Source organism: Arvicola amphibius, chromosome 11 (assembly GCF_903992535.2).
Source record: "Arvicola amphibius chromosome 11, mArvAmp1.2, whole genome shotgun sequence".
NCBI classification, from domain to species: domain Eukaryota; kingdom Metazoa; phylum Chordata; class Mammalia; order Rodentia; family Cricetidae; genus Arvicola; species Arvicola amphibius.
In genome coordinates, this window is record NC_052057.2 from 73,894,978 (window position 1) to 73,919,923 (window position 24,946).

Genomic DNA, 24,946 nt, shown 5'->3' on the forward strand with positions numbered 1-24,946 from the left:
TTTATTTTATCACATTGTTCTGCTTTAAGGAAAAGCTTGTTTTATGTTCAGAAAGAAAATTTTAAAATATTTTTAGGTTCAATCTCAAAAGTCAGAAAAATAAGTTATTGCTTTTTCAGTTTTTGAAAATAGGAACTTTGCAGAATTAAACTTAGTAATTATATACTAAATAAGAACATTTTTAAAACACCTTTCCTTGTTACGGAAAATCAACTTTCTCATTAAAAATTTGACAACTTTGGCATTTCCTTATGAATTGATGAGGATTTTCTTTAAGAAGAAAACTTGGGTTTACCTACTAACTCAGGAAAAATGGCAGGCATGAAGTTTCCAGTTTGGTGTAATTTAGCCTGGCATGGGGGTATACTCTTGTCATTCCATCTCGTGGAGGGTGTGGCAGGAGGATTGCCATGTGTTCAAAGCCAGCCTGGACTATACAGTGAGAAACATGTCTCAGAGAATGTTTATCATTTATCAATATGACAGTCCTTTATCCTTCCTTTTGTTAGTGTCTTGTACAGAACAGGTACATAAATGTCTAAAAGGCATTTTGTTTAATGCTAAGAATAGAAAGTTAAAGCATATTTATAACGGAAATCATTAAATCTAATTTATAACAAAAATTCTGCAGATCTAATTATTATAGTTATTGAGCAAAAGGACAATGTGAGGTAACTTAAAAGTAATTGTATGTAGGCCTGAGGACACCCACCACGAGGACTTTCCAGTAGCTCTTTCCAGTCTTGCCTCTCATTGTTTGTAATTAAGAACAAACATTTGGGGGTACTAATACTTTTGTATTAATAATAGTTACTAGACTAGAGTAATAGTTATCTTGGAAACAAAATTAAAAGGCTCTGATAACTATTGACTCCAGCTTTATTTCAAATAGGAAGTATTTTTTGTGATGAACTATTGATATAAAATTAAGTATTGCTTGTTTAGATGTGCAAATTGCTGACACAACTATTAACATTTTAAGGAAGAAATCAAGAGCAAAGGTTTCACACACTATGTGAATGTGACTGAATATAGTATTTGGAATAAGTTTTGAAAAAGAGTTCCTATAGCATTTAATGCTGTGCCTTGGAAATACTGCCTCCAGTGTATTTCTTTGGTCTTTTGGAACTAAGGGATAGTTTTCAGTGGGAGAAAAAAGAACGTATGTTAAAATAATTAAAATTTTAGATAGTAAACAGAAGCATGACACAGAACCTTAATTAGAAATAAATTAGAAAAATTTCAGCCAAAAATTTTTCAGATTTTAATTACAGAAGTGTTTAGAATAAGTGTGTACATATTGAGGTAATTTTAAAATTTCTAAAGGTCTCTATTTCAGAAGAGTAACAAGAATTTCAGATATTTATTGGGAAAATGTGGTTGAAATAATGCTATAATCTATATTATTGGTGATTAGGGATTCTGACTAATGTAACTAGAGAAAGGTTACATTAGAACCACTTTATACTAAGCAGAGCAGATGTCTTCACTGCGCTCACGCTCATCTATAAGAAGCAGAGTGTGTGGCTTTAGAAATAGTGAAATAAGGTGTGCGCCTGCAGGTTATTTCCATCTCCTAGGGGAAGAGCAGGCTCTGTTTAGAATATTTATAATTTTTACCCATGGATATGTGCATATATGCCCCCCATCAACAGTAAAGGAGAAAAAGAGGCCATGAATCTTTTTGTCGTTGTTTTTTCAGTTTGGAGGCAAGGTTTCTCTGTGTAGCCCTGGCTGTCCTCGAACTCACATAAATCCGCCTGCCTCTCCCTCCCCAATGCTGAGATTAAAGGTATGCACCACCACCCACCTCCACCTCCTATCCCCCCCTCACCCCTAAAAGAAGTCAGAGAGGGGCATATGGGAAAGTTTGAAATGAGGAAAGAGAAATGAGAAATAATGTATTATAATCTCAAAAAATAAATTTAAAAACAAAGCATATGAATTTACGTGTCACCAGAGAAGCACTTGGTGTTAATGGCCAAGTTTATGAATTTGTGGAATGCAGAATGTATTTAGGTCAGGATGTCAATACCAAAATGATGACCTTGTCCCTATACTGTGCTTTGTGTTTCACCTCTTAGGTCTCATGAGTTACGGTCCAAGATTCTTTCATTGCAGTTACTTCTGTCCATTCTGCAGAACGCAGGACCTGTTTTCAGAACAAATGAGATGTTTATTAATGCTATTAAGCAGTATCTGTGTGTTGCACTCTCAAAAAATGGAGTCTCATCTGTTCCAGAGGTTTTTGAGCTTTCTCTTTCCATATTTCTTACTTTATTGTCAAACTTCAAGACACATCTGAAGATGCAAATTGAGGTATGTTCTACATTTAGACATTAAAATTTAAGGTTACTGCTGGCTATTTTGTTTCATGTTATATTAGCAGCACATGAACACTTCCCATACCGTGAAGTAATGTATGTGTGTGTGTGTGATCATATGTTTCATTTTGTTTAGTTGTTCATTTAGCTAACTTGTGTCTCTGAAGTACTAGATGTTGGCTAAGCAGTAAGAGTACAAAATGAAGGAACAGCCTTTGTGTTTAGGAAATTTGTACTAGTTGAAAAAATAGGTTTATACTTTATATGCTATGAAATAATTTGGCGTGCTCTTTCGCTGTCTCTCTGCATGTAGTGTGTGTGTATGCATTTGTGTTTTGAATGTATGCACGTGTTGGGTGTTCATACCCATACGGAGGCCATAACAGAATGTCTTCATCTATGACACTCAGCTTATTTCTTTGAGATACCCTGTCTCTATGAATCAGAACCTTCCATTTTTAGTTAAGCTGGCTGTTCAGCCTCCTTCCAGGATCCATTTGTCTCCACCCTGGAATGCTGGAGTTGTAGGCATGCACAATCAAGCCCAACTTTTTATGTGATGTTGGAATTTGACCTTAGATCCAAAGCAAGCAAGTACTCTTAACCACTGAGCCATTTTTTTCCTGCCTGAATTTGCCTATCTTAAAAGAAAGATACAGTACTGAGCCTTCAGGGCTTTAAAAGACCTTTAAAAGAGGCAATTGAAAGATACATTTTTTTTAAAAAATTATTTGGTAACATTTGAAAAATTTATATTGTCTTGGACATTTTTTTCCTAAAATAGATATTTGAATGTATGTTACTGTTGAAGGAGGGCTGCTAGTTAGTTCCTGGCCACTTAGCCCCAAAATAATCACACAGAAACTGTATTAATTAAATCACTGCTTTCCCATTAGCTCTAGCTTCTTATTGGCTAACTCTTACATATTAATTTAACCCATTTCTATTAATCTGTGTATCACCATGAGGTCATGTCCTACCAGCAAAGTTTCAGCACATCTGTCTCCAGTGGCTCCATGGCTTCTCTCTGACTCTGCCTCCTTTCTCCCAGCATTCAGTTTAGTTTTCCCTGCCTACCTCTATCTTCTGTGTAGGCCCAAGACAGTTTCTTTATTAACTAATGATATTCACAACTCACAGAGGGGAATCCCACATCATGTTATTCTTAAGGTCTTCTCCCAAGATGTTGAAAAACAACACTTTTGGTTCTCAAATATTTTAGAGATATTTTAGAGACTTAACAAAGCTAAATTAGTGGATATTCCAACTATGTCTGCATTTATTATGCTCTTGGATCAATTCCTAAGTTAGATTTTTTTTTTCATCTTGAAATAATTCATTGTTCAAAAGAAATGTTTATGCTTTTGTTATTTGGTAGATGCTTTTCCCAACTATTCAAACTACTGTTTTGATCCAGGCATTATATATTTTAGAAATATTCATTTTAGTGTTGGTCTGTTTTCGCCTTCGTATTATGTTTAATGTGATAAACAGTCTTAAAAATTTGTGGTTGCAAGCATGTGCCTATGGAGGACCGAGGTTGGTGTTGGCTGTCTTCTTCCGCTGCACTGATTCTGGAGCTTGCTTGTTGAGCTAGATGAGCTGGCCAGTAAACCTCAGGAGCCCCACCTGCACGTCTGTCACCAAGCCTGACTTGATGTGGGGGGGGTCTAGGGATCTGAATGTGGGCTTTACCAACTCAGCCATCTTCCTAGATGCTGTGTGTTACGCTTTATTTTTTATTAATTGCATACTAATAGAAAATGATTAATTAGCTCATTAACGATTCCTTTGCCCTACCCTTGACATGGTTAGAATAATTGCATTATCTTTATAAATTAATCTTCTGTATTTTCCTTTTTGTTTGTTTTGTCTTTCAAGACAGCTTTTCTTTTTATAACAACTCTAGCTGTCCTGGAATTCTCTTTGAATTTAGGTTGGCCTTGAACTCCCATAGATCTGCCTGCCTCTGTCTCCTGATTGCTGGGATTAAAGGCATGTGCAACCACTGCCCAGTCTCTGTATTTTCTATCAAAATTCATCTAAATATTGTTATAGGACTTTAAAATTTAAGTCTTAAGTCCAAAAATTTGTACCAATTGCCTAATACTTGTTTGTCATATATTTATGAAATAATACCAGGCATGTAGATTAGTTGTTTATTTATATAATTTTGCCCATTATCTAAAAGAACTATAAATAAAATAGAGTTCCAAGCAAAATATTGGGATTTTTACTACAGTATCAGCAAAAACCTTCCATTTGAGGATGAGACATTTCTTTTAAGATTAGATAATTTAGGGGAATTTGGAATACTGATAGTCTGTAGGGGCTCTGTATATTAGCCACATGACATTTAAATTCTTACAGAACTGAGATTATAAAATTAAGTTTTGGTTACTATTTTTCTATAAAAATTAATTTAAAAGGAAATATACATTAGAAATTAACTTACCTCATAAATGGTAGGTTTGGGTTATAAAAGTACTGTATTCTAATTTTTATTTTCATTTTTACTTTTTATGTTTGTTGTCTGTCATAAGACAGTCTCACTGTGTAGCTTTAACCAGCCTGGAGACCTCTATGTAGACCAGGCTAACTTCAAACTCACAGAGATCTGCCTGCTTCACCACTTGAGTGCCGTGGTTAAAGGCACACCACAATGCCCAGCTTGTTCTAATTTTTTCAAAGTTTTTTTTTTTAATTTCCCATTATATCTTAAAAGGAGGTAAATGATAAAAGTATGGGTTTATTTGTAATTTAAATTTTCCTTGGGCCACCAGCCCGCTCCCAAACAAAGACACAGAGACTTCTTGTTAATTATGAATGTTGAGCCTTAGTTTAGGCTTATCCCACTAGCTCTTTAAACTTAATTTAACCTGTTTCTACTCATCTGTGGTTTGCCTTGGGGCTTTTTACCTTTCTTTCTTGCCTCTATAAATCTGCATTTCTTATTTTATAAATCAGAATATTCCTTGATTTGCATATCTTGTTGAAAGATATGATACAGTGTTTCAGAACTGTGGCCATGGCTATAGATATTTATTGAGTATTTGTATATAAGTCATGTATTGTGTGTACAGTCTTACTGAGAAAGCACTGGTCTATCTTTGTAATGCTTACTGTCCACAGAAAATACATGATTAAGAAATACTTGTTTTGAGTTCTTTGAAAGAAGAGTACATTATGGGGCTGACTGGCTAACCCATGGGAGACAGAAAGATTATCACTTTTAAAATGTGGTCATTTCTAGATTCATAAAACATATTGGCCTTTCCTAAGTCAGTCACTTTCCCCAAATTACTTTAATTTAAATATTCTTAGCTTTCACATTGACATTTCTTCATTAGATTAACTGTGCTTGATAATATTCATTATAAAGAATTGTGAGAAGTGGTGTTATGAGTAATTAGATCTTTTTTAGAGTTCATTACATTGAAGTCTAGGTGCACTTAGGACTGCTCTGAGCAGTGTATCTAAAATGATAACTGATGAATGAGAAACAGTTTTGTTGTTTACAGTTCTGTTGAAGACAGTACCACCAGAAGCACTCCGTGTCCTTGCACATTCCATTTGTCATCACTGCAGTGGCAAGCAGAGCTGGTGCTGAGCCGCTCACTGGTGCTCTTAGAGTTACGAGTTCAGAGACAAGCTCAAAGTTGCAGTCCTGTGCTAGAGCTTTGGGACATTCAAAAGACAACCATGCGTCTTCATTTAAATGGTACTTTAAACACGTGTTTCCTTCTGGTCACAGGTATTCTTTAAAGAAATTTTCCTATACATTTTGGAAACTTCTACAAGCTCATTTGATCATAAGTGGATGGTTATTCAGACACTGACAAGGATCTGTGCAGGTATTTGGAATTAATCTTCATTGTTTCTGGTAATGAAGTATGTTCATACTGTAAATGCTCATTCTGAGATTATTGTATCGTCACAGATGCTCAGAGTGTGGTGGATATTTATGTAAATTATGACTGTGACTTAAATGCAGCAAATATATTTGAAAGACTAGTAAATGATCTGTCAAAAATTGCCCAAGGAAGGGGCAGTCAAGAACTTGGTATGAGTAATGTTCAGGTAAGAGCTTATTTTTTTTAATTTAAATATTTCTAAGAATGAGACGTGCATTTCTTTAAAAAGTCTTTTTGTCTTTATTCTGAATTATTATAGGAATTGAGTCTGCGGAAAAAAGGATTAGAATGTTTAGTTTCAATTTTGAAGTGTATGGTTGAATGGAGTAAAGATCAGTATGTGAATCCCAACTCTCAGACTACCCTTGGTAAGATAACATTTTCAGTGTAATGTTCCAATATTTTAAGTCAGTGATACATTGAAAGATGTTTAAAGATGCTGTTAAAGTAGTCTTGTGAGCTGGGCGGTGGTGGCGCACGCCTTTAATCCCTACTCTCGGGAGGCAGAGGCAGGTGGATCTCCAGGAGTTTGAGGACAGCCTGGTCCACAAGAGCTAGTTCCGGGACAGGCTCCAAAGCTACACAGATACCCTGTCTCAAAAAACCAAAAAAAAAAAGCAATAATAATAATAGTAAAATAGTCTTATGTTATATTTATTTATGTACATATGCTGACAAGTCTTTTTAAGCATTAAGACTATTTCAACTTACACTTAAATTTTCTAGTTTAGTTCTGCTGTAATCTTCTGTATTCACATTTCTTCTTACAGGTCAAGAAAAACCCTCAGAACAAGAGATAAGTGAAATCAAACACCCTGAGACTATAAACAGATATGGAAGTCTAAACTCCTTAGAATCCACATCATCTTCAGGAATTGGCAGCTACAGTACACAGATGTCTGGCACTGATAATCCAGAACAATTTGAGGTCTTAAAGCAGCAAAAAGAAATAATAGAACAAGGGATTGATTTGTAAGTGCCAGATTTGAAAAAGAAATGTTACAGAATATTCTTCAGCCACAAATGTGCCATCCCTACCCCCAGTTTCTCTCTCTCTCTCTCTCTCTCTCTCTCTCTCTCTCTCTCTCTCCTCTCGTATTCCTTATTATTCTCTTGGATCTAAACATTCAATGGCTCCTTCTTCATTGAAGTCTAGCCTACGCAGACTGAGAAGATGCCCAGCCTGTGGCTTCCTCTGAATTAATCTCGCACCAGGCTGATGAGCAGAGGATGTGCAGTTTTCATTATTTTAGTTAATCTGATTTCATAATCATGTGACAAAAACGTAAAATTTGAAAATTCCAGTATTTATCATTGTTCCTTCTATGTTTCTGCTTCTTTGACTTTAGTTACATGCTTCATTCTTGCTAGGAATTTTATTTTTGTTTGTTAGTATTTAATAGTCATTTCCTATCCCAACCTGGCTACTCTCCCAGACTCTGAACTTGTGAAATCAATTTTCCTGCTAAATTTTGTGAAGCAGTCTACAAAAGATCTACAAAAACATTTCTTTTAAGTTTTTCTTATTCAACCTACAAAATAATGGGTTTCTTTCTTCTTTAAATTAAAATCTAATTACGTAATTTCCCATTTTCCATTCTCTCCCAGCCCCTTTCATGTACCCACCCCCTTGCATCTTCTCAAATTTATGGCCATTTTTTTCTTTGATTATTTTCTGATATATGCATTTATACATATATACAAACATACATAATATGTGACACACACGTACATATATATATATATAATATGTAATATATATATACCTAAATGTATAAACACAAGCTGCTCAGCCCATTCAGTGTTTGTTATATGTATATGACTTCAGAGCTAATCACTTAGATTCATCAGTGGGAGGACTATTCTTCCACTTGTAGCATTTTAGTTGTCTGTGTCTACGGGTGGATGGGGCCGCATGATATTTCCCCTGTCCGTGTTAGTATATCTGTTGATACTCAGGATTTCATTAGGTCAATTCACATGCACACACACTCATATATACATACAATTCTGCTTTGCTCATTTTTGTGGCCTTAATTCCTGGCTTGTTCCCCCTTTGTTACATATAATACATATGTCCCTTTCTGTCCTGAAAATAACCCCGCTATTCCTTTCTGTCTCTATCTCTCTGTGTCTCTGTGTGTTTGTGTGTGTCTTCCTCTCTCACACACACACGCACACAAATATACACACATACATACATATACATAAAGACTTATTTAGTATCTGCATATGAGAGAAATATGGTATTTGTGGTCCTTCCTATTTTTCTCTAGTTCCCTATTATGTGTTCTTTTCTTAGACCTCTTATGATTAACTATACTGGGATCATTTCTTTCCTGGGCGTATTTAGTCTTCTTTTCAGACTGGACTATTTTCTTTCAGCTCTGTAGAGCTGACTTGGTGGACATAAATTCTTTAAATCTGTTTTTATCATGAATTTTTCTTGTCGGTTGTATCTTATGTCCGGTTAGACAGCTGTTAGTTACTGTCAAAATACGAGTGTCACTATTGTACCCATAGGGTTAGTGTACCATGCTGGTCATTGTAGTTCATAGGAGTTATATCTGGGTAGGACTCTTGGCTGATTCCTTACCTTGGGAGACATAGTACTTTTTGGAACGTGACTGCTAGTCCTCAGAGAGAAGGCTTTCAGGATAGATACAGCTTGGCTTCTTCAAGTTCTGTGTTCACTGAGCATGGTGTCTTCAGCAGTGATTTACCTTCAACCACTGGGAGGCAACCAAGGGCACCAGCAACAGCCTATAATATTTTGAAAGTGTTAGACTCCTGACAATATGAAAGAATGTGTCTCATACTTGGCACTAGGATTTCATTAGCCTATAGTTCTTGAGGGAACAGTCAGGCCAGGTGGGAATTTTTTTTAAACTGTATGCATATGCACACAGACATATGTATTATATGTAATTTTAGGTAAATAAATAATATTGTAATTCCTTAAGGCTTTTTCAGACATCGTTACTGAAATTTTATTTTACCTTCCTCCCTTCATCTCTTCAGGGCCCTCAGTTCTATTAGCTGCATATCAGTTTTTTATGTAGTACCATGCTGATTTTGTTCATATGGCTGTCTAGTATAATTTAAAATCAGATGGTATAACTCCTGCATTATTCTTTATGTTTATAATTATTTTTAGCTTGGTGGGAGGGTGTTTTGTTCTAAAACTTTTTCCCAGGAAGAGACGTTAATGATAGGTCAAAGTTCAGATACCACCAAAGTCTAATTTGGTGAACCATGCCTTTTATTAAGGTTACTTTCAGGAGCAGAATGATCAGAGACAACTGCATTCCCAAAGCCTACCCACCCCAGCATGTGTAACAGCTCCCAAAAGCTAGGGATCTGGAGCTCATTCCACACCCTGCAGTCAGCCCAGCAGTTTGGAGAGTGTATCTTCTCAGTGACTGTGGTCTAAACGTTTTCTGGGCAGCATGTCTGGTTTCCGTTTCTTCCAGGCAGCTGGTCTGGTCTTAGAATCTTAGCAGCTTTGCTCAGCAGAGTGTTTTTATGCTTAGAGTCCTCTCTGCAGTTGGCTCATTTACTCCTGGAGGGCAGGATCTAATGAATATGGTCCATAAGGGACTTCCTGAAGCTATTGGAGTTGTGTACCTTTCTGCTTAAGGTGCTTCCCTCAGGATAGATTATTTCAGTCTCAAAGGAAACTGTTATACAAAGGGAAACATGTCTTTAAATTTTTCTAATTTTTATGAGATTTATTTATTCTATTTCTATGTGTTCCTGTGTGCGTTTGCTGTTGTGATCTTTCATGTGGTTGTTGGAAACTGAACCTTGGTCCTCTACAAAAGTAACAAAATATTTACAAATTGTAAAATGTAAATCACTCGTGTCTTTTATGACAGCTTTTATACAGTTTAACAAAATAATTTTCATTTGAAGAAGGATCTGTTAAGATATTGGCTTAAAGTTTTGTTTTCCTTTAAACTTTTTATAGTTCGTATTTTAATATGCTTCCTTATAAAAGAAGTGAACATTCATTTAATAAAACACACAGAGGCAGGGAGCCAGTGGAGGGTGATGGCAAGTGCTTTTAACCACTGAGCCATGTCTCCAGCCCCTGAATTTTTACTTTTTTGTTGTTTTAATTTTCTCCACTTAGGTGAGTGAAGAATGTGTTGTAGTTTTGGTGGGGATCGTGTTGACTCTGTGTTCTAGATGGTCTCACAGTATTAGTTTGCCATTCCATGAGGAAGATTTCTTAACTTCTGGTATCATCTTTAATTTTTTCCCTTGATGTCTGAAATTTTATTGTAGAGGTCTTTCACCTTGGTTAGGCTTATTCTCAAGTATCTTTTTTAAGCTATTATGAATGGAATGTTTGCCTCTGTGTGTGTGTGTGTGTGTGTGTGTGTGTATGTGTGTGTGTATACATGTGGAAGACAAATGGCAGGGGAGGGGAGCAGCTATTTTTCCTTCTACCATATAGGTTGCAGGGATCAAATTTAGTTCATGAGGCTTGGTGGCAAGTGCCATTAGCCACTTAGTCATTTTTCCAGCTCTGTTTATAGTCTTTTAATTTCAATTGCTTGGGCCATAGGTGTCAGGAATATACCCATCTTCTCGCTTCTCCAGTGTTTTAAATTTTAAATTTTGTAAGTCTTCCCTAATTACCTTTTTACTTCATTTGGAAATCCTCTTTTATTAATTTAAATGTTCTCCATCTTGTTCATCTTTTCACAGAACCAACTCTTTGGTTTCTTTTCTTTTCTCTCTCTTTTTTTTTTTTAAACAAGGTCTTACTATGTATTCCTAGCTGGTCTTGAACAGGTTATGTAGGCCTGGGTGCCTGACTGGCTTCACTTACTCCTTAGGACCTGCCTAATACGGGTTTTTCACAAGGTTTATAGTAGTGGGCATGAATTTCCTCCTGTGAAACAGGTCTTAAATCCAGTCTCTGTAGTTTAATTGTTTGAGTTTTTTATTTGTGTCTTTTGTATATGTTTACGGGGTCATGTATGCCAAAATATGTATGGAAGTCAGGACATTTTGCAGATGTCAGTTCTTTCCCTGCGTTATGTGGGCCCTGGATATGGAAATCAGTTCAACAGGCTTGGCTGCAAATACCTTTACCTGCTAAGCATCTTACATGCCCAGGTATTCAGCATAGTCTCCAAATCGGTAAGATATATAGGAATAGATGAGAGAAGGGGGTAAATTGAAACTATACTGAGAAAAACGTTATGTGATAGTCTAATCTGTTTAGGTGTCTGTGGCGAGTCAGAAGGTACAATGCACTGCAGTGAAATGCCTCTGAAGGGGTCTGTGTCTGTGCTAATGATACACTTTCATTTCAAGTCTTTCCTAAGAAGAAAAAATAAGCCTGTGCCATGTAATGATTCTCTGTGCATGTGTGTTGGTTCCTGTTTTCTATATGCAATTAAGAAAGTAATTTACTGTATTTCAAAACCTCAGGGAGTATGATTAGTTTTCTCTTTTTAATCTTTCTATTAACTTCATCTAGATTTAATAAGAAACCAAAGAGAGGAATACAGTATCTTCAAGAACAAGGGATGCTTGGCACCACACCTGAAGATATAGCTCAGTTCTTACATCAAGAAGAAAGACTAGACTCTGTAAGAATACCATTTTATTTCATTCTAACCCTCTGTCTACAATTTATAAGCATATTAAAACAATTGACTTGTCACTTCAGTCTGGAGCTTGTATAACCAGGTAGTCAAAACTTGTGGTTCTTGGGATTTTCTGCTTTGTAAATGTTATGTGGAAAATGGAACATGTCATTGAATATTAAGTTCTCTCCTTTGGTTTTACATTAGACTCAGGTGGGTGAGTTCCTGGGAGATAATGATAAATTCAATAAAGAAGTCATGTATGCATATGTGGACCAACATGACTTTTCAGGAAAGGACTTCGTTTCAGCCCTTCGTCTGTTTCTGGAAGGATTTCGTCTTCCAGGGGAAGCTCAAAAAATTGATCGATTAATGGAAAAATTTGCTGCAAGATACCTAGAATGTAACCAAGGGTAAGTAAGATTTGTATACTTTTTGATGGTCAGCTATATCCATGGTAGTCAGACCTCTTCCCTAAGACAGTTTATATGGTCTGCTGTTTGTCAATGCTAAGACAAATTCATCTATAATAATAATACATGAGCGTGTTAATCCAGAAAGAGAACCTTAAGAACAGGGATTGCAATGACTTGTTTATAATGAAACAGAGCTTATAATATGACACAGTATTTTTATTTTTCAGACAAACCCTTTTTGCTAGTGCAGATACTGCTTATGTTTTGGCCTACTCAATTATCATGTTGACCACAGACCTTCACAGTCCACAGGTATGTTTTCATCTGCATCAGTATACACAGTAAGGAGTGAGAATTAAATGTATTCTTTTAAATCTGTTATTAGTTGAAATTTAAATTTATGTGGTTAAACCAATTGCCAGAATTAAAATGATAGCCATTTGATATTTATTCTAATAAACTTAAAAGTATTTGTAAAATATTTGTGAGTCTCATGACGCAGAGTTACACAAAAGTTAAAACAGATTTTAACCTAAAGAATGTTTTAGGTCTTTTGAATATTTATTGCATAGAAACTACTGTATGTAATCTGCCTTTTTAAAAATACATTTCAAGTATGAGCAGCAGTAAGATTAGTATTTAAGAGATTATATAGGATAGGATAGGATAGGATAGGATAGGATAGGATAGGATAGGATAGGATAGGATAGATTACATAGTACTAGTGAAATTGCACTGAACCCCACAGATACCTGTGGTCAATCTTGGTGTTGACACACACACACACACACACACACACACACACATAATATTGTCACATCTCAGTTATAGCATTTCTTTGTCTTTTAGTATGTGTCTCTGAGAGAGACACTTTAAGCATAATCACTACCATCTTAACTAAAACATTCAACAAACATTTAACTATAGGTGTGTAGGAAGTGTCCCAATCCAGTGACCACGCTGAATAATCACAATTCCTTAGTCTTATTAAAGAACAGATACTTGACTTCTGATACCTACTTTAAGATGTTGCTTTTGAAGTTTACAGTACTTTTTGCTTGACTTCTAAAAAGCACATTTTGGTATTATTATTAAATTGTCTCTATGAGTTAATTTATAAGAATTTTTAAGCTATTAGTTGGATATGATGATGCACATCTTCAATCTCGCCACTCAGGAGGCAGAAGTAGGTGAATCTCATGAGTTCAAAGCCAGCCTGTTCTACAAATCCCAGTCAGGGCTACAGAGTGAGACTTTTAAGCATATGGGAATAAAATTCAAGAATAATGTGTTTCACACAAGATTTCAAGAGAAGAAAAGTAGAACTGGTTTACATTGCTTCCAGAATCCCATGATGGCAGTGTGAAGCATGTTTTTTGTTTTTTGGGTTTTTTTTTTTTTTTTTGGTTTTTTGAGACAGGGTTTCCCTGTAGTTTCTAGAGCCTGTCCTGGAACTAGCTCTTGTAGACCAGGCTGGCCTCAAACTCAGAGATCCGCCTGCCTCTGCCTCCCAAGTGCTGGGATTAAAGGCCTGCGTCACCACCGCCTGGCTTGAAGCAAGTTTTTTGAATGACTAAAAGCAATATTTTCTCTGCTCCCAAGGGAGCCCTTATCCAAATACAGACACTTAACAGTTACTTCTTATTTTCCATAAGACATTGCTCTGTCTCCAATTGGCATAGTGCCAAAACATTTCTCCATAATTCCAGGTGATTTTTTGTCTTCCTTTACTTCAAATTGTGATCACTTGGATTTTGTTTTTTTCTATTTTATTCTTTTTTTTATAAGCATCTGTCTGTCAGAACTTTAGGTAAAACATCTTGCTTTTTGTTTTTTAAAGCCAGGACCTGAGATAAAATTTGAAAGTTATGATATTCTTTGGTAATATTATCTTAAATTACCACTTCAGTTTAAAAATTCATGATAATATTTTTGCAATTTTACAGGATAAGCATTCCTGTTCAGATTTCAGCGTGTTAGATTCTACTTGCATAGTAATGTAAACTTAAGTCAATATATTTGCCCTGATTCTATTCTGTCTTATATTATACTATGTTATAGATAGTATTCTGGGCTTTCCCACATTAGACCTGTAAGCCTTGCTACATTATTGCTCTGTGTGCTTTAATGTTTGTCTATAAGGACCTTCCTTACCTTTAGAATTCTACTAATTCTTGATGGCAGGTGGCAGGAATGTGTCTAATTAAATATTTCTTCAGAAATATATTAAGACAACTGGGTTTTGTCTGTCTGTTTTGCTGGAGATAGAGTATAATATACTTTGCTATGTTAATTCCATCTTTTACAATTTTGCTACTGTCTCTCAAATTACCAACTTGCAGTCCATTGCTTTATTAAGTTGAACCTCCCTGTTGAGGATGTTTAAACGAGACAAAACATTCTAAAAATTCTGCATCTGGGTCACCTAATACAATGCAGTTGTTGTGATAACTCAGAAAATGTTAGGTAGTTTTAACTATTGTTATTTTTGCATTCACTTTTTGAGATAATGAAATTCCATTTCATTTGCATTGTTCATGTCATTCTGAACTACAATTTGAATCCTTTGGTGTTTCTAATAGTTTGTATGGGCCTTTCTAAGAACCTACTAGAAGTCTTGTACACTTGGGGCAAAATCAAGTCACTTTTTTATTACCCCTTCCTTCAAATTATTCCTTTCCACAGTATTATGCTCAGTAAAGCATTTGCCAGAATGTATCTTTTACGTTGCCCTTGTTTTCCACAGCTTTCATCTTTATATACATTTTGTTGAATATTTTTCATTTCTAGACTTCAGAATACTTAGTCTCTTAAACAGCTATTCTAATTCTTTGTTTGTTTCTTTGTTTGTTTGTTTAAAGACAGGGTTTCTCTGTAGCTTTGGAACCTGTCCTGGAACTCAAAAAGATCCTTCTGCCTCTGCCTCCCAAGTGCAGGGATTAAAGGCGTGCACCACCATTGCCGGGCTAGCTATTTAATTCTTAAAGATGAATAAGCCTTTTATGTGAGTTTTTAGAAATGATAATGGTTTTTCATGTCTAGGTTAAAAACAAAATGACAAAGGAACAGTACATTAAAATGAATCGAGGTATCAATGACAGTAAAGACCTCCCTGAAGAGTATCTTTCGGCCATTTATAATGAAATAGCTGGGAAGAAAATATCAATGAAAGAAACGAAAGAGCTAACAATCCCTACAAAATCAACTAAGCAGAGTAAGTACTAGAGTAATCCTGTCTAACTGTTCATCGAAAGACATGTTGGGTGTGTTTCAGGAAGTGGTTGTTTTAAGACTGCTCCCCTGTTTCTAAAGCTGATCTGGAATGGGGGGGGTGTGCTTGGGGATTTTTGTTTTGATTTTGTTTTTGTTTGCTGTTTGCTTAATTTAAGAAACCACGTGTGTGACTTGGCTATTTTGCTGAGAAATGTTATGATGGTAATAGAGCTTTTTGTTTTTTGTTTTTTGTTTTTTCTTTTTTGCAAGAAGAAAACACTGGGTAGTGAGTAATTAAAAACTAGGTAGTAACGTGTTTACATATTAACTTGTCCATTCATTAGTTCATCTCAGCAGGGATTTGGAAATTAAAGAAATTGCTTAGAGGACACTGAAGAGATGGCTCAGAAATTAAAAGCATTTTGCTGGGTTTGGTTCCCAGCACCCACATAATTGCTTACAAGCATCTGTAACTCCTGTAAGGGGATCTGACTCTTCTGCCTTACTTGGGTACCAGGCATGCATATGGCAAACAGACCTACGCAGGCAAAACTCTCACATAAAATTAAAAAATAAAAAGTCTTCTGCTTTCTCATCATCTATAAGCAACATAATTCTGTCTTTTTAAAAGTTAAACCATACCACATACATGGAAGCTAGATGTGGGCATGACTAGAAGAGGCGGGAGAAGTCATAGTTCTAGTGTTGAGGATGACTGTGTCAGACTGTATTAGAATGCTGTTGACTTCCTCTGTCTAACAGTACTAGGAGCCGGCACTGCTCTAGATATTGTATATACATGTAGACAGTGGTGTTTGCTCGAGCTTAGCTCTGACCGCAGGATGGGCATGCCTGGCCCATGAGTGGTACAATGGCTCGAGAGTAGCTCGTTCAGAACGAAGATTCTACTCTTTCTAAGCACTTTTACTTGGAGTGAAATATCAATTTGAACATATTATTGGTAGCAAAATATTTTTAACATGAGGCAGTTGATAGGTTTTTAGGATAAATCTGTTTTGAAATTTTAGAATTGTAAGAACCCAGGGCATTAAGGAGATAATGTCAGTGGAGTATAACTGGCCTTATCCTTTGTCTTTTTTAATATTCAAAAAGAATTTTAAGAAATTCTCTCTGCTTTATAGACAAGGAAACTCAAGCACAGACAGATTAGGAGAAATAATCAGAATTAGTTTTTCTCTAGTAGTCATACCTACCTAAGTAGTCCTGCCTCTACCTTCTCTCATCACATCTACTTTTAACATTTATTTATGTGTAAAAATAGAGAAAAAAGGAATTATGTTGCTTGTGGGCAGAAAAAAATTGAAATCTATGCATTGTAAAAACTTTTTTTCAATGACAACTACTTATAAAACCTAAGATACGTGGAAAAGACAGATATTGAGCTGGGTACCATTGGCTCTTAGTCTACTCCAGTATCGAGTAAAAGTCAGCACTGCGTCCGGTGGTGCTTTTCTTCTAGTGTTAGGGGTTTTAAACCTTCAGCTTTATGCTTAAGCAAATGTCTGTTTCCTGCTTTGATTTCATTTGGCCTAGATTATAATACTCTTACCATACATTTTTCTCTTCTTCATTATATATGTGATGGGTGAAGACAGGGAGAAACCTGATATGGGAAGAAGGTGTGGTGTGCTGGGGATGCTAAAATTACTTAGGAGGGTCAAGGCAGTGCTATTTTAGGTTTTTTGTTTTGTTTTGCTGAGGACAAATGCCAGTGTGTTTACCTTTCTTCTGTTCTCCTGTCCTGTGTTTGGTTCCTTTCCTTGATACTTTGAGTGTTGTACTCTGAGGTTTTCACTTACTCCTAACTATTTATTAGTCCAGTACTCTACCATCCCCAAGGTGCAATTTATTTACCCTTTAAAAAAGTGAAAATTCAAAGGGAGAAATTTCAGTGGTATAGCACTTAGCTAGCATGAGCAGGACCATTAGCATGATCAGTCAGTCAATAAATAGGTAAATTGGGTGGTTCTGTTGGCATTTAGTATGTTTACAGTGCGGTACATCCATCTCCTCTGGCTAAGACTAAAACATCTGGTTTCTCCAAAATACAACCCTGCACACATAAGTTAATGCTAGAGTTCCCTCTGCCTTTGCCCTGGCCAGCACCAGTCTACTCTGTCTCTCTGGGTTTACATGTTTCAGATACTTCATGTATATAGAATCAAACAGATCATTCTGTCTAGCTTCTTAGGGCTATTATTAATTAATGTTAATTACTGGCATTTACTTTAAAAGTGTCATCTTAAAGTGCTTTCTATTTTAAATGGTAATATTTCTTATTTCAGATGTAGCCAGTGAAAAACAAAGACGACTTCTGTATAATTTAGAAATGGAACAGATGGCCAAGACAGCTAAAGCACTCATGGAAGCTGTGAGCCATGTTCAGGCGCCTTTTACAAGTGCAACACACTTGGAGCATGTGAGGCCCATGTTTAAGGTTAGAATTACTAGTAACTTTGCTACAGTATATATTTATATATAATTTTGCTTAGGATATTTTAAAAATATAATAATAGAGTCTGTTTGACCTAGAAGATATCCCCTGGTTGTCTAAAACGTTTAATATAAATTATCTCTTTATTAAAGAAAGTGAAAGGTGGTGTGCAATGTAAGTAATTGGTAGGGATATAATTTCAGAAATGAGAAATAGAAAGCTTTAGAGAATGGTCAGTAATCCTTGGCTTGTTTTTTCCATTATAAATGATTTTTTCCTAAATCTTTGGTATTCATCTCAATTTCAAAGTGATCCTGAAGCTCAGATTCTCGTCAGCACTTCTATCCTCAGAGTTAATATGGGGGTTCTGAGTAGAACTGGAACACTAACTCGTACATTAGGAAACAGAAGGGAATGCCTTCTCTGAAATGTAATTGGTATACCACCGTCACTTCATTGAAGACAACTAACTTTGCCCTCTCCAAGAAGCTATCCATTGCAAATAGCTTCGTGATCGAGAGTAGGACTTCATGGGCACTATTCTTCTACTGTGCTGTGATGTTTGTCTGCTTGAGTTTGTATAGGTTTTGTGCACGCTGTCACAGTCTGTAAATCATATGTGCGTATGCACTTTTGTGTCTGGAAAACACTGTTTCCTTGAAGTCACCCGCCCCTTCTGGCTCTTTCTGACCCCTCTTCCACTTAGATCCCTAATCTTATGGGGGAGGGAGCTGTCATATAGATATTCCATTTCAAACTGAGCATTTCAAAGTCTCTTATGCTCTGCATGTTTGTGAGTTTTGATGCTTATGCTACAAGAAGAAGCTTCTCTGTTGAAGATTGAATAATGCACTTATGTATGAATGTAGCAATATGTTATCAGGAGTCACTTTGTTGCAATGTTTATTTAGCAGAATAATGGTAGGAGTTGTCCCCTAAGACTCATGATGTACATCTAGTCTTAGCTTCTTGACTTTATTGACAGTGTCAGTATGCATTCTATCTCATGGAGTTGCCCTTAAATCCAGTTTTTTTGTTTTGTTTTGTTTTTTATTTTTTTGGTTTTTTGAGACAGGGTTTCTCTGTAGTTTTGGAGCCTGTCCTGGAACTAGCCCTTGTAGACCAGGCTGGTCTCGAACTCACAGAGATCCGCCTGCCTCTGCCTCCCGAGTGCTGGGATTAGTGCTGGGATTAAAGGCATGCACCACCACCGCCCAGCTTAAATCTCGTTTTTTTTAAAAGATTTATTTATTTATTCAATATTCTGCTTGTAGGCCAGAAGAGGGCACCAGATCTCATTATAGGTGGTTGTGAGCCACCATGTGGTTGCTGGGAATTGAACTCAGGACCTCTGGAAGAGCAATCAGTGCTCTTACCCACTGAGCCATCTCTCCAGCCCCCTTAAATCCAGTTTTTAAAAAGGGGTTGGTTACTCCTATAATATCCATGCCACTGATGCACTAGTGAGCATACCTTGCTAGGCAGATCTCTATTGTAGCTGGGTAAGATTGAGTCCTCTTCTCTTCCAGTAGCAAATCTAGCACCTTCCAGCACTGTAATCACTAACCATTAGGGTTGAGGCTTCCAGTTGAACACCAGCTATATTTTTCCTTCTCTGTGACGTAAGTATGTGGTGTCTTCAGTGACAGGGTTTTAACTGTCAGGTTGTGGAGGGTAAGCAATAGTATTGTCAGTAGCCTGTGACATTTGGGGTGTGAGGTATAGGGATCCTGTGGCATCACATTAGCCAACAACTAAAATATATGGACCCCATTCCTGGTACTGGGTGTTTTATTTAGTAGTTTATAATGTCTAATTGGGGTATTAGTCCCCATTATATGGTTAACTCCATTTAAACTCCTTTTATATATGCATATATGTTTAGGAAATAGATAGATTTCCTTGTAGCTTTTCACAGGGCCTTTAGTGTTTGTTATCCCCCTCCATATTTCCTCCACCCTGCCCTCCCTCCACTGCCCCCATTTAATCCTCCTATTCTGACTTTCTCTTTTTTCACTATACTCTAGTTCCCGTTCCTTGGAAGACCTCCTCTACCCCACTAGTCCTTCACCAGCTTCCTAACTTCTGTAGTTAGTTTTTCTAAATGAAACTACACATATATAAAGTATAAAACTAACATCCCATATGAGACAAAACTTGTCTTTCTGGATCTGAGTTATCTCATTCAGAATGATTGTTTTTAATCCTATCTATTTTTCTGCAAAGTTCACAATTTCATTTTTCTTAACAGCTGAATAATATTCTATTGAATAAGTGTATCACATTTTCTCTAGCCAGTCATCCGTTGGCAGACAGCTAAGCTGTTTCTGATGTCTATTTTGAATGAGCAGCAATAGAGATGTATAAGCAGGTATCTTTTGTGGTAGGATGGAGCTATATTCCAAAAGTGGTAGTGGTGGGTCTTGGGGTAGATTGATTCCTAACTTCCTAAGGAATTGTCTCAATGATTTCCATGGTGGCTGTAAGTTTTCACCCCACCAGCCATGGATGAGCATTCCCTTTATTTACCCTATGTCCTTACCAGTGTGAACTGTCATTTTTTTAAAAAACTAATTTTGGCCATTCTGACAGATATAAGATAAAATTTCAAAGTAGCTTTAATTTGCATTTCCCTAGTGACTAAGGATATTGTACATTTCTTTGTGTTCTCTGCCATTTGTGCTTTGTCTTTTGAGAATTGTGTTTATTTTCGTGCCACATTTTTCAATTGGATTTTTTAATCAATTTTTTTAGTTCTTCATATATTCTAGATGCTAATCCTCTGTCAGATGGATAATTGGTAGAATTTTTTCTCCTCTGTAGGCTTCCACTTATTGAATAATAGTGTCCTTTGCTGTGCAGAAGCCTTTTAGTTTCACGCGGTCCTAGTTACTAGCTGTTGATTAGCGCCTCTCCTATCTCAGTCCTATTCTGGAACTTTTTTCCTGTGCCAGTGAGTCCAAGCATATTCTCTACTATTTCTTTGTCCAAATTAGGGTATAAGGTCTTAAGTTGAAATCTTTGATCACACACTTTTTAATGTAAGCATTATTTCATGAGGGAATAAGGGACTATGTTCATTTCTAATATCTGCTATAGTTCTTGGCTTATAATTCATCAGTAAATAAGTTGGTTGGGGGACAGGACTAGAAAGTAAATTTATAATTTTCTAGAATGTGGTTTATGATATTACCGGATATAAGCATATGCATGAGAACATTTTATATCTTGCTAAATCTTATTTTAGAGAGATTTATGCAGTTATGAACAAACAGTAGTTTTACTATGTACTGAGTATTATTTAGGTATAATTTGATCAATAAATACTGTTCTTGATGCTTACACATTATCTCTGGAGCAGCATCTTCAAGTGTTGTACATGTAGAGTGAGGCCGAGGAAGAACCAGGGTGCTGCAGCTTGTGTGCTATGTACAGATTTTATCGTTTGCCTTTAATCTTTCTGGACTTTAGAAGAAAACTCCAAGTAACTTGTGTTTCTTAGAAGTGCTACAAGTTTCATCATATCTATAAGACAATGGTAAAATATTTTCATCTTTGTAACTTTATATACTTACAGCTTTGCTGCTCAATGAACTATTAAAAGCAACATAACTCATATCAGATGTTTCAGAGTTATGTGGGTTTCTGTTGTTTGTTGTCTATGCTAAGTGAGTGCTCTACCATTGAGCTGCCCTACCACGTCCTTTACCCTCTGAGAAATTGTCTCACCACTGATCTGATCTCAGATCATCCTTGACAAACTCACAGCCCTGACTCCACGTCTGAAACTCAGATTATAGATGTGGATCAGAGCCTCCAGATGAGTAAATATTTTAAAATACTGTCTAACTAGGAATCAAATACTGCTTCTTAATGTAAGTACTTAATAGTAAAAGAAAGGCTGAATGATGTTTGCAGAACAGGCTTTGAGAAAAGTAGGGCCTTTTGTTCAAGTAGGAAAATGACTCAGAGGATTGTATTGGAGCTAAAGAGTCAGGGTTATGGCAAAGGTCAGCGCCTGCAAAGAAAAATGAATTTTAAGTCAGCGATAAGACTTTATATGAATGTTAACTATTCCTGTGTTTTCATTGTTGTGAATAATTTATAACTACTGTTCTTAAAATAAGCCTATGGTTATTACTGAATTTATGATCATTTCCATTTTTTAAGTCCAAGATACATAATTTTATCCTTTCTTTAAGAAAGCTTTCACACATACTGTGCCAAGATTCTCAATTACCACTTGATGTTCATGGTATATTTTAAATTTTTAATTTTTCTAGCTGGCTTGGACTCCTTTTCTGGCCGCTTTCAGTGTGGGTCTACAAGACTGTGATGATACTGAAGTAGCCTCCCTTTGCCTAGAAGGGATAAGATGTGCGATCAGAATTGCGTGCATTTTCAGCATCCAGGTAATGGAATTTTACTTTCATGGCAGGTTTGGAAAACACATGCCATCAGTAGCGTTCAACACTTGGTATTTTTTCCTGACTTCCTTAAAAACCAACTTCACATTTGTGATGGAATTAAATGAATAATTTCTGAGAAGCTCTTTCAGAGCAATTCTGTATGGTAGTTTTCTAGGTGTTGTAAGTATTTGTTTTAGATACCTTTTGGCCTAAGCCTCAGAACTAGTTATAGTTATCTTTAAAAGAACCAAATTGTAGCATGCATTCTAAATGATCTTAACAATAAAAACCTGGAGTCAGGTATGGGGTAAATGCTGAATGATGAAAGAAGTAAAGTAGCAGCCACAGCCACTTGTTACCAGTAACTCTGTGTAGCTGTGGAGCCTGTCCTGGAACTCGCTCTGTAGACCAGGCTGGCCTCAAACTCACAGAGATCCGCCTACCTCTGCCTCCCAAGTGCTGGAATTAAAAGCGTGTACCACCACCACTTGGTCTCTATGATTAACTAATGGCTAGCTCAGCACCCTGATCTCTAGCAAACTTTGTTAGAACACAAACAAGATATTGCCACACCAAGTACCTAACATACTTTCCATGAAAGCAGCCCTTGTAGGACTTTATGGACTTTAAGGATGACTTTTAGCTAGACTCTTTTTTTTTCTTAACCCATTTAATATTTCATTGTGAATGTTATGACTTAGTATATTACAAAATACAGCCTAGTTGTAGAGGAAAAAAGTGAACAAATTCATAAAGCAGGTTTTTGTTAATATAATTGAAAAATCTTTTTCAGTAAGTTTGTTTTCACTGTATGAATTCATTTGTTGATTACTGAAAATCTCATTGGATTGGTACTTCAAATTGTGTCTAGATTTAAGAAATTTATGAACTTCCTGCCTTATTTTAAGATTAATTTTTTTTAGTTTTGTGTGTAATCCATGGCATTTCTCTTAAAATTTATTAAACACATAGATAGTTTGATCAACATGAATTAGAGGTCAGTCAGTATTCTGTATTTTCAACCATGTAAATAAAATTTTCCCTTTTTTGTAGTTGGAAAGAGATGCATATGTTCAAGCACTAGCCAGATTTACCTTACTTACAGTGAGTTCTGGAATTACTGAAATGAAACAGAAGAATATCGACACAATAAAAACACTCATCACAGTGGCTCATACTGATGGAAATTATTTAGGAAACTCATGGCATGAGGTAGAGATTCTTTTAACTTTGCAATTCAATTTCTAAAATGAGTTGATGCTAAATAATTATACCACTAGTAGGCTTAATTGTGGAAAATAATTTAGTATATTTTAAATAAACAGCATTTAATAATGATTTATAATGTAATCTGTTTTTAAATCCTAACTGCATATATTTTAAGATATATATTGTTAAAACCTCACTTTTTTTTTTTCCTTTTATACTAAAGATCCTGAAGTGTATCAGTCAGTTGGAGCTGGCACAGCTTATAGGAACTGGAGTGAAGCCTCGCTACATTTCCGGGACAGTGAGGGGCAGAGAAGGGTCACTCACTGGAACCAAAGATCAGGCCCCTGATGAATTTGTCGGTCTGGGACTTGGTGAGGGGTTTTAAAATTACTTTTAGAAAATATCAAAATTTGTTTTTAAACCTCTAGGTTATATAATTTTTATTGTGCCAATGAAATATAATTAGAGAAATGAGATAAATTGCCCTTTGCCTAATGTAATAGAGAAAAGCAAGATGACTAAGTAGGAAATTAGTCTTTTTCACTTGGTTTGATTTACAATATTAAATGCTACTTAGTTTCTTCCTTGTGACTATGAGAAGGATACACTCAACTTACTTTTAAGACTAGGCAAGCAACTTAAATGTGTAGTCTAGTATAAAATAATAGATAATTGGGGCAACTAGAGAAAGCATTCACACGCAGACATCTCAAAGCCACTCTGTAGGTTCACCCAAACTTTGTCAGGATGGAACCTCTTCCCCAAGCTTTCAGAAGAGCTTGGAGTGGCCAGTAGCACAAATGAAAATATTAGCAAAAGTAGGTGCCAAAAAAATGAAAGATGGTCATTTTCAGTCATGAATGGAGGGAGCTCCCCCAGGGAGGAAACTGAGACGTTGACCTTGACTTCTGTGCTTCTGGGTTGAGTTCCTCTCTACTTCTTTTACACTTAGACGCTAGCTGTGTTAGTTCTAGATTCAGTTTACACCGTTGCAAACTAAAGGTGTCATGTAATTGTAGACTGTTGGAACTACGTAAGAATTTATCCACGAGGACTTAGCCCAGTGCTCAGTGCATTAGAGACCAGGGAGTAGTGTCTGACCATCCTCCCCACTCCACCTCCAGCCATCCAGAAACTGGACTTCAGTAGAGCAGTAAGGGATATACCAGGGAGTCAGCAGTATTTATTTTTTAAGACTTTGTAACATAACATTATATTGTGAACATTTCCTATATTTATCCTGCAGTAATTTCGGTTATTGTTAGCAGTCCTTAGGAAATCTAAAATAGTTTCAAATCTGAAAGTGTATCCTCAGGAAAAGATAAAGGACTAGGACCATGTTTTGATTTCAGGTTGGATTAAGTAAAATTAGTTTCTGGGTAGTCATTCTGATATAA

At 36.1% G+C, this 24,946-nt stretch overlaps 1 protein-coding gene across 1 annotated transcript in view; it reads left to right on the top strand.

Annotated features, from left to right (window-relative positions):
* The window catches only part of Arfgef1 (ADP ribosylation factor guanine nucleotide exchange factor 1), a 94,139-nt gene that overhangs the window by 37,475 nt on the left and 31,718 nt on the right, over positions 1-24,946 (top strand). The window contains exons 10-22 of the mRNA XM_038347303.2: positions 2,085-2,319; positions 6,079-6,178; positions 6,265-6,404; positions 6,498-6,606; positions 7,009-7,210; positions 11,736-11,847; positions 12,052-12,257; positions 12,488-12,572; positions 15,303-15,474; positions 17,780-17,931; positions 22,212-22,340; positions 23,391-23,549; positions 23,770-23,920. Coding sequence (XP_038203231.1) covers positions 2,085-2,319; positions 6,079-6,178; positions 6,265-6,404; positions 6,498-6,606; positions 7,009-7,210; positions 11,736-11,847; positions 12,052-12,257; positions 12,488-12,572; positions 15,303-15,474; positions 17,780-17,931; positions 22,212-22,340; positions 23,391-23,549; positions 23,770-23,920 — 1,952 coding nt within the window. The remainder of the gene's footprint in view (positions 1-2,084; positions 2,320-6,078; positions 6,179-6,264; positions 6,405-6,497; positions 6,607-7,008; positions 7,211-11,735; positions 11,848-12,051; positions 12,258-12,487; positions 12,573-15,302; positions 15,475-17,779; positions 17,932-22,211; positions 22,341-23,390; positions 23,550-23,769; positions 23,921-24,946) is intronic.